General features: G+C 40.8%; 1 protein-coding gene across 1 annotated transcript in view; it reads left to right on the plus strand.

The window, feature by feature from the left end:
* tfpia (tissue factor pathway inhibitor a) overlaps nucleotides 1-13,283 on the plus strand; it is a 47,202-nt gene that overhangs the window by 31,715 nt on the left and 2,204 nt on the right. Inside the window, exons 3-6 of the mRNA XM_026145121.1 lie at nucleotides 6,267-6,443; nucleotides 8,907-8,960; nucleotides 9,685-9,759; nucleotides 12,913-13,080. Of these exons, the coding sequence (XP_026000906.1) occupies nucleotides 6,267-6,443; nucleotides 8,907-8,960; nucleotides 9,685-9,759; nucleotides 12,913-13,080 (474 nt within the window). The remainder of the gene's footprint in view (nucleotides 1-6,266; nucleotides 6,444-8,906; nucleotides 8,961-9,684; nucleotides 9,760-12,912; nucleotides 13,081-13,283) is intronic.

A 13,283-nucleotide genomic window follows, 5' to 3' on the forward strand; every position in this document is an offset into this window, starting at 1 on the left:
CTGACCAACATGTCATGGAGTGGGTGGGAGGTGTTATCCAACATTGTCTTTATCTTGGACAGCATCCGCCTCTCCGACACCACCTTGAGGGAGTCCAGCTCCATCCCCACAACATTGCTGGCCTTACGGATTAGTTTATTAAGAGTGTTGGCATCTGCAACCCTCAGCCTGCTCCCCCAGCATGCAACAGCATAGAGGATCGCACTGGCCACCACAGACTCATAGAAAATCCTGAGCGTTTTCTGGCAGATGTTGAAGGACCTCAGTCGCCTCAAAAAATAGAGACGACTCTGGCCCTTCCTGTAAAGTGCTGTGGTGTTTTTAGCCCAGTCCAGTTTATTGTCAATGTGTACTCCAAGGTATTTATAGTCCTCCACAATGTCAACACTGACCCCCTGGATTGAAACAGGGGTCAAGTGTTTCCTGGTCTTCCTGAAGTCCACGATCAGTTCCTTGGTTTTTGCCATGTTGAGCTGCAGATGATTCTGCTCACACCACGTGACAAAGGAGTCGACCACAGCCCGGTACTCTGTCTCATCATCCCTGCTGATGCATCCAACCACCGCAGAGTCATCAGAAAACTTCTGAAGATGGAGGTCTCTGTGCAGTGGCTGAAGTCTGTGGTGTAGAGGGTGAAGAGGAAGGGGGAGAGGACAGTCCCCTGTGGTGCCCCTGTGTTGCTAATCACCTTGTCAGACACACACTGTGGGAGACGTACATATTGTGGTCTTCCTGTCAGGTAATCAACAATCCAGGACACCAGAGAAGCATCCACCTGCATCGCTGCTAACTTATCACCCAGGAGGGTCGGCCTGATGGTATTGAAAGCACTAGAAAAGTCAAAAAACATGACCCTCACGGTGCTTGCCGGCTGGTCCAGATGGGTGTAGACACGATTGAGCAGGGAGATGATGGCGTCCTCAGTTCCGAGACGAGGCTGATAAGCGAACTGAAGGGGATCCAGGTGTGGTCTTACTATGGGTCGCAGCTGGTCCAGGATGAGCCTTTCCAGGGTCTTCATGATGTGGGAGGTCAGTGCCACGGGCCTGTAATCCTGGGGGCCACTGGGACGTGGCGTCTTTGGTACAGGGACGAGGCGTGATGTCTTCCACATCACTGGGACCCTCTGCAGACTCAGACTCAGCATAAACAGTTTATGAAAGACTCCACACAGCTGGGGGGCACAGGTCTTGAGGACGAGGGGACTCACTCCGTCTGGTCCAGCAGACTTGCCTGAGTGAAGTCTCCTCATTTGCATCTCAACCTGGTATTGAGTGAAGGTGATGGGTGGGGGAGGGGTGTCAGGAATCTCACAGGAGGCAACAGCGCCATGTGAAGAGAGAGGCTGGCACAGTGGTGTGGCTCTGGATTCCAGGCTGACTACAGGTGAGGTTGTGGGAGCATAAATGCAAAAGCACATCCAATTAGGTGGCCCAATAGATGTATGTAATATCAGTTTCATGTACTAGAGTTACATCAGCTGCCCTGATTCTGTACCTCTACAAGTAGTCTTTTGTTTTCCCTAATCTGAAGGGTTTTCAATGAACCAGTAACCACAACGATGAGCATGACTGTGATTAGTTCCCATCTAATTTGGGTTTCGTATGTTTCAATTAGAAGCTTCAATGTGGAGTTAAGGAAAATAAAACATATGCAGTAAGCAAAAATGCCAAACAATTTCTAGTTAGAGCTTCTTATTTAATTTCTTTATACCAGTGAATTAATATATTGAAGCAGCCCTACAGTTGGTGAGGGAAATTCCCCACTGAAATCCATCCATTTAGTCTTATGGGAAACTGTTATGAGCCTTTCCACTGTTCACTGAGTCGGTCGGCCTGAGTCACTGGCAGATGAATTGCTAATGAAAAGAAAATGTTTTCAATAATAATTAGTTGCATTCTTGCTTAACTAACAGGCATGTGCAATTTTAGAAAGTAATTCGGGCCTTCCAATTATTGAGTTTTTTGACATTCTTTTTTTCTGCTGAGATAAGACAGACACTCATATAATTTTCTTCTCCTCGCAGCTCAGCCTGCAAGTGCTGACCTTTATCAGTGCTTATAGGCTGGAAGCTGCATTTATTTATTACTTTTCAATCACAAAAATAGCATAATGACAATTTAATCAGAAGCATATCGCAATATATATTGAATGAAAAAGTTTGCTGTTGAGATCTGTTTCTGTCATTATCAACTGGAATTCACAGGCTTCAATTATTTTTCCACCCTGAGTTTGTTTATTTTTCTTTATTTACTCTTCCATTACAGATCAGCTGTCTTTTCTTTCCACATGAGGCTTCACTGAGAATGTGTAAGCACAATAAAGACCTTTCAAAATACGGTGACGTGTACTGACAAAAAAAATATGAAGGAAGAAGCAGAAAGAAAGTAAATGAGCAAGCGAAGAGATAAAGAAGCGATGGGCTGATCTGAAAGGTAGTCTAAATATTCAGCTCGTCCCATCAAAAGAGTCATTGTACATTGTTCCAAAATCTCATCTGTCTCCTCGTTCTGCAGATAACATTTAGGCAAAATATGAAAACATACATGTTTTTCTTTTTTTCTCCACACGTAATCCAGCTCAGCCCTCAGAATCTTTCACGGCTATCTTAAATATTAAAGTGTGCTTTGCTGAATGATGGGATGCTCTGTATGATTCATACCCAGTATTTGAGAAAAAAAATAAAAATAAAAAGCTGACCGATAATTCTCAAAACACAAATCATCTCTGCCACCTTCACGGCTTTAATAGAGAATTGTGCATTTGAATTATTCATCGCCGCTTTGCTCTGGTGAGTACGCAAGCCTGGCCCTTTGGCACAACTCTTTGCCCAAGCTTTTAAGTCAAAGTCACCTCATGAAATGTATTTAGATGTTACAATGATAGCTTTTTAATCACAGTCAGCCTTCAGTGGAGAGTGATTATTCAAAGACTTAACAGATAAACCGAACAGACAGTGTGCGGCTTTAAGATATCACTTGGCAACCATATTAGTCCTCAGATGCTTGACCACAGTGACTTTAGACAGGTAGCAGCATTTATTTACGCACAGGTCAGAAGTCCCAGCAGAATTCTCATTTGGCTTCGAACAAGAGTGATTGATTTTGTGTTTTCTTGACTTGTTAGCCAGTAAATCACACTCTCTGGGCGGCTAATTGTCGCAGTCTTGATGGAAACCAGTGATGGTTCAGTCTGTCCATTTAACTGTTGATGAGCTATTTCAAAGAGTGCTGAAGTTTTTAAGCTCAGACTGTGTGTTTTACTTTATCTGTGCAATTATGTTTCCACGCAGCTAAAATATCACTTGAAGTAAACATTTATAAGCATACAGCTGAATACTAATGGATCAGTAGTGTGCTGATGACATGGCGTGCTTCCACCGATATAACTGCTGATAACTTTATGGATTGGTCATCAGGGTGCTTGGTTAAGGTCAGGGAAAGACCAGAGGAGAAACAAACAATGCTCACGTTACTTGAGAAACAAAGTGTTATTTACTTTTGTTTAAAACCACAGTCCGTTCGTAACCTTAGCCAAAGTTGATTCTGTTCATCTGGACGTAGCGTGGGAAAAACGTTTCTCGTCTAAGAGACTTCTTCAGTCTCCAAAGTGTTTTCGTTGCCTAACCTGAACCATAGATTGGTATTGTGAGCTGAGTGACCACCATCCACTCAGACCACCTTGATGCAGTTCATCATTGCAACTTCATTATTAAAACAAACAAACATGTCTCTGCATACATGGATAAAATCTTGCCTGGTTATCTACTAGACTCACAGGAAGCAGGCAGGCTGATGGTTCCCAGATTGCACCAAACGTACTGGAAAAACAGTTTGATGTAAATTCTTAGAGATTGGATCGACTTGTTTTTGTAATTGAGGTTTACTAACTGAAATGAAAGTGCCACGATCAAATTTGTTTACAATCTTTTGCTGAAACATGTCATTTTTTTGTCCATTCTTTAGACAGTGCAGTTACATTTCTGCTTTTGGATAAGCTTTGCACAGGGTTTTTTTTAAGTTAATAACAATATAATATAGTTTGCTTTTCACATATTCTAACCTATTAAAATCCTTCTCCAGGTTGTCGTGTTGTTATTCAAGTAACACGAACACAAAATCTGATCTGAACATCCTAGTGTGTGACTAAAGTACCATTCAAACAGTGTCTTCACCGGTCCATGTAATGAACACATTTGACTGTTTTGTGCATAATTTACTCAGAAAATTAGTCTGGCATATTAAGTATGTTTTTGGAGACTGTGAGATCTCCACTAGAATGTAAAACAATAATTTGTGGGTTTGATGACAGCAGATGTTTGCACTTATCAATCCACTGATGTGAGGCTTAAGATGTTTACTTAATTTCTTTCACTGCCTTAACAATCTTTGGAATAAATATTCATTGAATAAAATGCACCACAAGTGTCATTTTAGATGTGAGGATAAAGATAATGATTACACTTTGATGATTATGCTTTTGCACCACGACAGGCATTTAGAGGATCCCATTACAATTTGATGTAATTGCAGAAGTATTTTGATAAGTGAATCACACACACACACTGTGTGTCATGGACTGAATGACTGAGGGGGCTTAGAGGCACATGTTCTACTCTGTGAAGAGCCACGCTGATCAGTATATTGACAGCTTGTCGAGTTGCACCTGTATTAGTTGACAATGCCTGTCTAATGCAAGCAGTGCATTTCATAGTATAGCCATGATTGGATTTCAGACTGAAATCAAGCTTTAGTCTGTTGCTTGTAATGATTTGAAGTTTTGTGACGGCTCATTCAGTTAATCAGCAGGGTTCCCACATCCTCCCATCTCTGCAGTGGTCCATACTGCAGATGTTGGGAATTTCAGATTAAAGACATGGTGACTGCTGAGTGCATGCATAAGCATCCTTAGCTGGATTACCGAGTAATAAGCTTTCAGTTAAAGGCATAAAGCATAAAACAAATCTGAGATACTGTGAGTAAAAAAAGACACACCGGAGCAGATTCAGAATTTAGATGAGCATCTAACTGTAGCTCAGAGGTGTAAGACCCTGGGCTCAGTACTCCGACACTCGAGGGTGATATTATACGCAACAAAAAGTGGAGAAGGGTAGAGCTGAAGTAAGAAGTAGAAAAGATATGATAGAAAAGAAAGCAGAGCCTTGGCAGGAGGAGGGAATGTGGGTCACCAGGGACAAGGGAACATAAGGAAGTTCTTGCTGGAAATGTTGACTCTTTGCCTTCTGTTGGATTGTATCTGAAACTTGACTGGAGAAGAAATGTCACTGTACCACTGGGGAGGCAAAAAGTGGGACAGACTGCCCGGTGATTGCAAAGTGCTTCATGGCATGCAGTCAATTTACTGCACCTTGTACCACGTACTGTTTTGAATAGGTTTATCTTCCCTCCCTGTGTCTTTGGTGTTGTGCCTGCTCCTTTTTTCTGTTTGGCAATTCTCATAAAGACATGTTTAATTGGATAGCACTGAACCTTTCTGCTCAAGGCATTGCTTCGTACGCATATAAGGAAAAAGCCATCACTGGCTTTATCGGATGGTATTGCATACTTTTGAAAATAATTTGCCACTCAGTTAAACTACATTCATAGCAAATGAAAACCCAACTGAAGCAGCAAAGTTAATTGTGTTTCTTTTTAGTTTCAGTTGGCTTTTTTTTTTTTTTTTTTTTTTTTTTTTAAGGAAATCAATTTCAGAGTCATTGAAGCTTTATGTTCTGAATAAAAATGAAAGAAAGTGAAGTACCATTGATCCTACCAAACAAAGTGATGGTGGCTCTATATGTTGTGGAATACTGAACACAGTTTGGCTCTTCTTTGGGACTTTCTTTAATGAAGAATGAACGAATGAAGTTTCATTGTCATGCATTTTATATTTCAGATAGGAGTCAAATATGGAACAAAACTATGGACTTTCATGACTCAGAAAATGAACTGAAATGTCCAAAACCATTTTTAAGAGCTTGAAAAAAAAAAGGTGTCTCACGTATTTAAACCCTAGTGGGGTTTGTCCGTCGAGAGGCGGTTGCTGACCTACTATTAATCATGTGTGCTGTCACATGATCCAAGGTGTGAAAAAAGGTGTATGTCGTTACACCAGAGGGTTTGGGTGAAACCTCTGTGACACCTTGCCTCACCCTATCATACGACATATTAAAGTCATATGCTATTATTATTACTATTTAGCAGCAAATTAATAATTACACGTTTCAAGAGAATTTATTGTAACTCTTCCCTCTTTTACTTTCTTAGATAAGAAGAACCCATGTCATTTACCCCAGGCTCCCGGTCCCTGTCGAGGGCTCGTGTCACGCTTCTTCTTTGACAGCTCGAGTCAGGAGTGCAAGCAGTTCTATTATGGAGGATGTTTTGGCAATGCCAACAATTTCAGGACCATGGCTGAGTGTCAGGCAAAGTGTCTAAATCCAGGTAGGGATGCACTTGCATTCACTAATGCAGTTCACTGACTGTTGTTTTGAAGCGTTCTCTGATTTCTTCCATAGTCATATCTGCTTTTGATGAAGTCCTACATGAGGACCCAAAGATCACAGCCTTTCATTACAGCTTAATGGTCTTTATCCTCTGTATACAGAGAGTTCTCTAATCTTTTCATAATGTTAGAATCTGTAAAATTGCATGTAAAGAAACATTATTTTTTCTCCCTCACAGAGTGGAGAATCCTTTATTTTCTTTGCTTACTTTATCAATCATTTTCTTTTGAAAGGTTCCGCTGGCATCAAATTGTATATCAGCACGTTATTTTAAGCATGTTATATGTTGTCTTTGTACTGATTTTGATTAAACACATGGTTTGAATAACTTGTAAATCATTTGGATTTTGTGTATATTTTACACACAATAGCTTTCTTTTATTGGAAACATGGCCAGTTGCTGTGCATCAACAGAAAACCCATTTCAGTGAGGTGACATAATCAAAATAATTCTACCTCTGAAAATTAACTTTGTGATGACTTTTAGCTGACCGTGAAATCACATTCCACCTTGATTTAGCATTTAAATGGTTTTAAAGTGACCAAAGCATACTCAATTATACCAGACTTTAGGCATAAGTCGTTTAAATATTGAAATTTTGAGGAAAATAACGAGCAAGTCGCTCGGCTGTGACCAGTTCTGCCAAAAGACCATGTTGTAGAGAGAATCGATTTTAATTCCACACAGACGAATGTTTAGTTTCATTTATAGACAAAATGTTTGCAAAACAACACCTTTTCCCAGCTGATGCTAATGTAATTAAACGTGCTTTAATTATGATTGATCAGGGGGATATACACTGAACAAAAATATAAACGCAACACCTTTGTTACTGCTCCCATTCCCCATGGGATGGACGTAGAGACCTAAAATTCATTCCAGATACACAATATAACCATCCCTCCCAAACAGTGGTCACAAATCAGTCCAAATGTGTGGTAGTGGGCACATCTGCTATATTGAGATAATCCATCCCACCTCACAGGTGTGCCACATCAGGATGCTGATCTGACATCATGAGTAGTGCACAGGTGTACCTCAGACTGCCCACAACAAAAGGCCACCCTGGAATGTGCAGTTTTTTGCACTATTGGGGGTCTGGGGACCCAGAACCGGTCAGTATCTGGTGTGACCACCATTTGCCTCATGCAGTGCAACACATGGTCGCATGGAGTCTATCAGATTGTCAATTGTGGCCTGTGGAATGTTGGTCCACTCCACTTCAATGGCTGTGCGAGGTTGTTGGATATTCGTGGGAACTGGTACACGCTGTCGTATACGCCGGTCAAGCACATCCCGAACATGCTCAATGGGTGACATGTCCGGTGAGTATGCTGGCCATGCAAGAACTGGGACATTCTCAGCTGCCATCTGCCCTGAACAATGTGAACCATGATTCATCCGTGAAGCGCACACCTCTCCAACGTGCCAGACGCCATCGAATGTGAGCATTTGCCCACACAAGTCTGTTACGGCGACGAGCTGGAGTCAGGTCAAGACCCCGATGAGGACGACGGGCATGCAGTTGAGCGTCCCTGAGACGGTTTCTGACAGTCTGTGCAGAAATTGTTTGGTTGTGCAAACCAATTGTTCCAGCAGCTGTCTGGGTGGCTGGTCTCAGACGATCTTGGAGGTGAACCTGCTGGATGTGGAGGTCCTGGGCTGGTGTGGTTACACGAGGTCTGCGGTTGTGAGGCCGGTTGGATGTGCTGCCATATTCTCTGAAACGCCTGTGGAGACGGCTTATGGTTGAGAAATGAACATTCAATGCACGGGCGACAGATCTGGTTGACATTCCTGCTGTCAGCATGCCAATTGCGCGCTCCCTCATTGCTTGTGGCATCTGTGGCATTTTGCTGTGAGTCAAAACTGCACATTCCAGGGTGGACTTTTGTTGTGGGCAGTCTGAGGTACACCTGTGCACTACTCATGATGTCAGATCAGCATCCTGATGTGGCACACCTGTGAGGTGGGATGGATTATCTCAATATAGCAGATGTGCCCACTACCACACATTTGGACTGATTTGTGACCACTGTTTGGGAGGGATGGTTATATTGTGTATCTGGAATGAATTTTACGTCTCTACGTCCATCCCATGGGGAATGGGAGCAAAAACAAAAGTGTTGCGTTTATATTTTTGTTCAGTGTAATTAAATTTGTTCCAACTATAGTAGGTCTTGATGCTCAAACATCCAGGTAAAAAAAATCCCCAAAGGTTGATTCTGTTCATCTGGATGTAGCGTTTTCAGGAGGAGAAACATCATGTCCAGATGAACAGAATCAACTTTTCGAGATAAATACAGCAGGACTGATGTTCTGTGGATGGCAGTCGAGACACATGTTCTCAGATGTTGCTTTTCTCTTTTGTCCGTGTCAATATGGTGAACCCTACCACAGCACCAGAATCTCCTTCTCCAAGAAAAGACGATGTTCAGCCAATCATCGAGACTGGTAACGATGACTGTACACTGCACTCTGCCTATCTTCTTCTTCTTTCACCTGTTCCCTTTTAGTGTCATCACATCAGGTCATCTTCCTCCATCTCACCCTATCCCTAGCATGCTCCTCTGCCACACCAGCCTTCTGCATGTCCTCCTTTACCACATCCTTGAATCCTCTTTGTGGTCTTCCTCTTCTCCTCCTGCCTGGCAACTTCAGTATATCCACTATCTCCCACCTGCGCATATATTCAAACCATCTCAACATTGCCTTTCTCTGTAATATTCTGTGTCTTAAGTAACTGATAAATATAATTATTACTGATGGCATCATTCCCCTTGCAACTGGGATTAAAAAAAAAAAAAAGAAAACAGTAAAAACCAGAATGAGATGGGCGATTGATGGAGGCATTCAGCCTATGTTGGCATGACTGGAAGCAGAAGGAAACAACATGTCCAAAAATCAGTAAATACTGCACAGATGGACAAATTGCTATTTAGTAATAAGTAGTTACATATGCATGTCATTAGTTAATTAAAGCTTTAGAGTACCAATTTTTTAATTTCATAAAGACGCAAGTAAGCTAATTCCAGTCTTTATGTAATCACTTTCCTGTCGCAATTCTCTGTTTTATGCACAGGTGCAAAATTTGCATTAATGATCACAACTGAGTCTGACAAAGGAAGCAAATTTATTCACTGACTGATTGATGGCTTCCCATATTGTTGCATTTCAGGGGAACAAATTGCAGGGGAACAAATTGCAAATGCACCGTTGGTGCAAGGGAATGACACAAATCCAGAGACAAACGGTAAGAAAATTCCACATTTTCAAGGAGAACTCAATGAGAAATCTTGGATGTAGCATTTAGAATTAAGGCTAATTTGATTTTATTCATGCAAATTGGTTGTTAGGTTACTATTCTTCATAACTCCATAAACACAGAGGCTACATTTCTGAGAACAGCCAGGATTTCACTCAATGTTAGTCTCATAAAGCCAAGTAACACGAGTCAAGAATGTGATATCAATAAAATCAGCCGGCTGTGTAGCTGATTGATGAAGTAAACTTGATCAGTGAGAAAACTGTGAAAAGCTCTGCGACTAAGATACAGTCAGACAATGAAGCACAAAGCTAGAAGCAGTACACGTAGTTTTCATTTATTACACAGAGTATTAGACATGTGGGATAGATTAATGGTCACAAGGCATGATTAAATCACTCATCTTGTCCTCAGTCATTGTTAAATTCTGAAATATGCTCAGACCTGAAAGTAAGCAATTCCAAGCCATTTATTAACTAGAGCAGTTTGTGCTGCCAAAAACTTTTTTGTTATAAAAAGAAGAAAAGAAATTGTCAAGGTGCAGTGATGCATAGATGGTAGACAGCTTGCAGAATTGCTTTTGTTGTGAAAAGCAAAGGGCAGAAACGGAGTGCATCAGTGTCCTCTTCCCACAACTCGTTTGTTACTTTCCCACTCACTAATTTTCGGTGTATTCGCAGTGTGGGAGCATAAATCACAGCTGTCCTGTTGCAAGGCTGTTTTGTACAGCTTGCAGGAAAGAACTGGGAGACCCTGGCTCGTCTCCCATCGCCCTCAACTCATTCAAAGAGTTATAATTCTAAGAATTCAATTTCACTGTTGTCAAAAATATTGAGTAGAAGAGATTCAGGATAAGTTAGCCTCTGTAGTTCCACCATGGAATCAATCTTTTTCTTTTTGAGGGTAATTCTTTGATTAAAAAAAACAAAACAAAAAACCCAAAGAACTCGTTGATGTAATAAAGTGTCTCTGAGAAGTAAAGTTGGTATGAATGTTGATTTCAATTCATTAATCAGGTCTTTAAAAGACAGATTTAGAAAATAGGTTTTGGTGATATTTGATGTCACAGTTCACTACTACGATGAACCGAGTTTGACTCTCAAAGTTACAAAAGCCAGAAATGAGCATGAGAGAACGTGGTGTGCATGTTGACGTCTGTCTGCCAAGCAGATGTTGCCATGTTGAAATCAAAGAAATCAAATCAAAGACTGACATCTTGTGGCTGCTCAGTGAAGCACACACTTTGGCTCTGTGGATCTCAGACTTTTTCAGGCATGAAACAGTTCTGGGCAGCTCCTCCGCCCAGAAAGTCATTAAAATCATCTCATCAATAACAGTAATAAAAAAGGGAATATAAACTTGAAATTTAGCTAAATAAAATAAAACACAATAGCATCATGAAAACCCTTTATATATTTGCCAGGTTGCCTGCACCCAGTTATGTGCTGTGACTAGTTATAGTTTCTCTGTTTTTGTAACACGGGACATGACAAGTAACAGAAGACCACAGTTTTTCCAGCAAAGCATGTTTATAAAAAGCAGCTGTAGAACTCACTGAATTATCTAATTAATTATTTTTATCAAAGAGAATTTGCAATGCAAACAGTGGCATGACTGGCATGAAACAACACTTTGCGCACCTCACAGCTGTGTATGAGAACTCAAAAGTCGGTCTGATGGGAGCTTAAATGAGCTTTAATCTGCCAGCTCCAGAATACAAAGTCTGTGTGATGTGTGTTTGTGCCCATCTGGACATATTGTTGCAGATAACGGATTCATAGGCAGTGCGGGGGTGTCATTTGTGCTGTGTTTTGCACACTCCCAGGAGCATCTTTTGTGTCCTACATGTGAGAAAGGACAATATGAACAATGCCCTGACCTGGTTCTACCAACATGATCTATTTATGTGTGAGAACTTGTCATACTATATTATGTTTGGAAGTTTAACACAGTGGTGGAATAATTCTTATATATTAACTGTTTGCCTAAAAGACTGAGGCTTTGTGGTGATTTAGGGGTTTGAATTCCTAGCCAGTATATCTGAGTTTGGGTTTCAGACCCAGTGTCAGAAGTTCTTATTGTTAGGCTGATTTCTTTATCAAATGAGTCATTTTTGAGTATTAGCTCTGATTATTATTATTTATTGTATAGAATTATTGCTTTTTCGTGTGTTTAATTCTCTCGGTGTAAGCAATTCCAGGCCATTCTTATCCTCTATCTTGTCTTTCTGTTTATTCCTTTGTCCTGTAGTGTTCTCCTATATCCATCTTCATGCATAATGTGAGTCTCATCTCTGTGTTTAGGATAGGTCTTTGAGGTTTAAAGGTTATTATTATTATTATTATTATTATTATTATTAATATTGTACGCTGAGATCATTTTAATTTTTGTCTTACCTGACCCTGGATTCTCACCTGTGTTAACTGTGTCACCTATGCCTTGTTCCCCACCTGTGTGTGTGTATAAATAGTCCTGCCCCTGTGTATATATTGTCCTATCGTCTTTTGTCATTGTTTCCTGTAAGCCCTCCTGTGCTCTCTTGTGCTTCTGCGGTTTAATTTCAGATTTTGGGCTTTGTTCATTTGCGATGTAGTTTCACCCTGAACAAAAATCACTTTTTGTTGTTGATCCTGGATTTCTCTGCAGTGTGACATTATTTTTGGTGACCTTAGCTGAGCCTAGCAAGTTAAATACTGAGATAAATGCTGAACTGTTAAGGTCACTGTTTGTCAGTGAAAATAAGTGTGCATCAGTAGTGAAAAAGAGTCATTGCTCATGGGTCTCCAGTCAGAATATGGAATATGGCCCTACTCTCACCCAGCAGAAAACTACAGAAAAAAAACAAAGAGGATGGCTTACACAGCAACTTCCACTCTCAGAATCTGTTACTCCAAGACTCAGCCTGAATATGCCGGTCAAAATCAGTTTCAGGTGGATGAAGCCTAATGCAACAGTACACAAACAGGAATCATTCATCTTCCTCACCTTCAGGCTTGTGGTATCTTCAGCTTATGTCTTAGCTCTCTAATAAAACTAACATAGATCTAATTTAATCAAAGAATTATGTAACATTTTAAGGATGAAATGAAATAAAGTTGGCTGTTTGCTGTTTCTTGTGATTAACAGACTTCACTCTTTCAGAGCTGTGCTTCAGACCTGTGGACAAGGGGACATGTAGTGGTTCAGAGAGCAGATATGCATACATTCCAGAAAAAAAGCGATGCCAGTCATTTTCCTACAGCGGCTGTGGAGGGAATGAAAACAACTTCATAACCCGGAGACACTGCTTCCACAAATGCATCAGAAAGGGTAGGATTATTTTAAGAGATTCACTTTAATCCAATTCTGTTCAGTTTAGTTGATTTATATACTGCCAAATCACAACAGCAGTCACCTGAAGGCACTTATGTTGGTAATAAACCTACAATAATACAAAGAAAACCCCCAACAATCAAACATCCTCCTATGAGCAAGTACTTGGTGACAGTGGGAAGGAAAACCTCCCCTTTAAC

The sequence above is a fragment of the Astatotilapia calliptera genome, chromosome 16 (assembly GCF_900246225.1).
Source record: "Astatotilapia calliptera chromosome 16, fAstCal1.2, whole genome shotgun sequence".
Lineage (NCBI taxonomy): Eukaryota > Metazoa > Chordata > Actinopteri > Cichliformes > Cichlidae > Astatotilapia > Astatotilapia calliptera.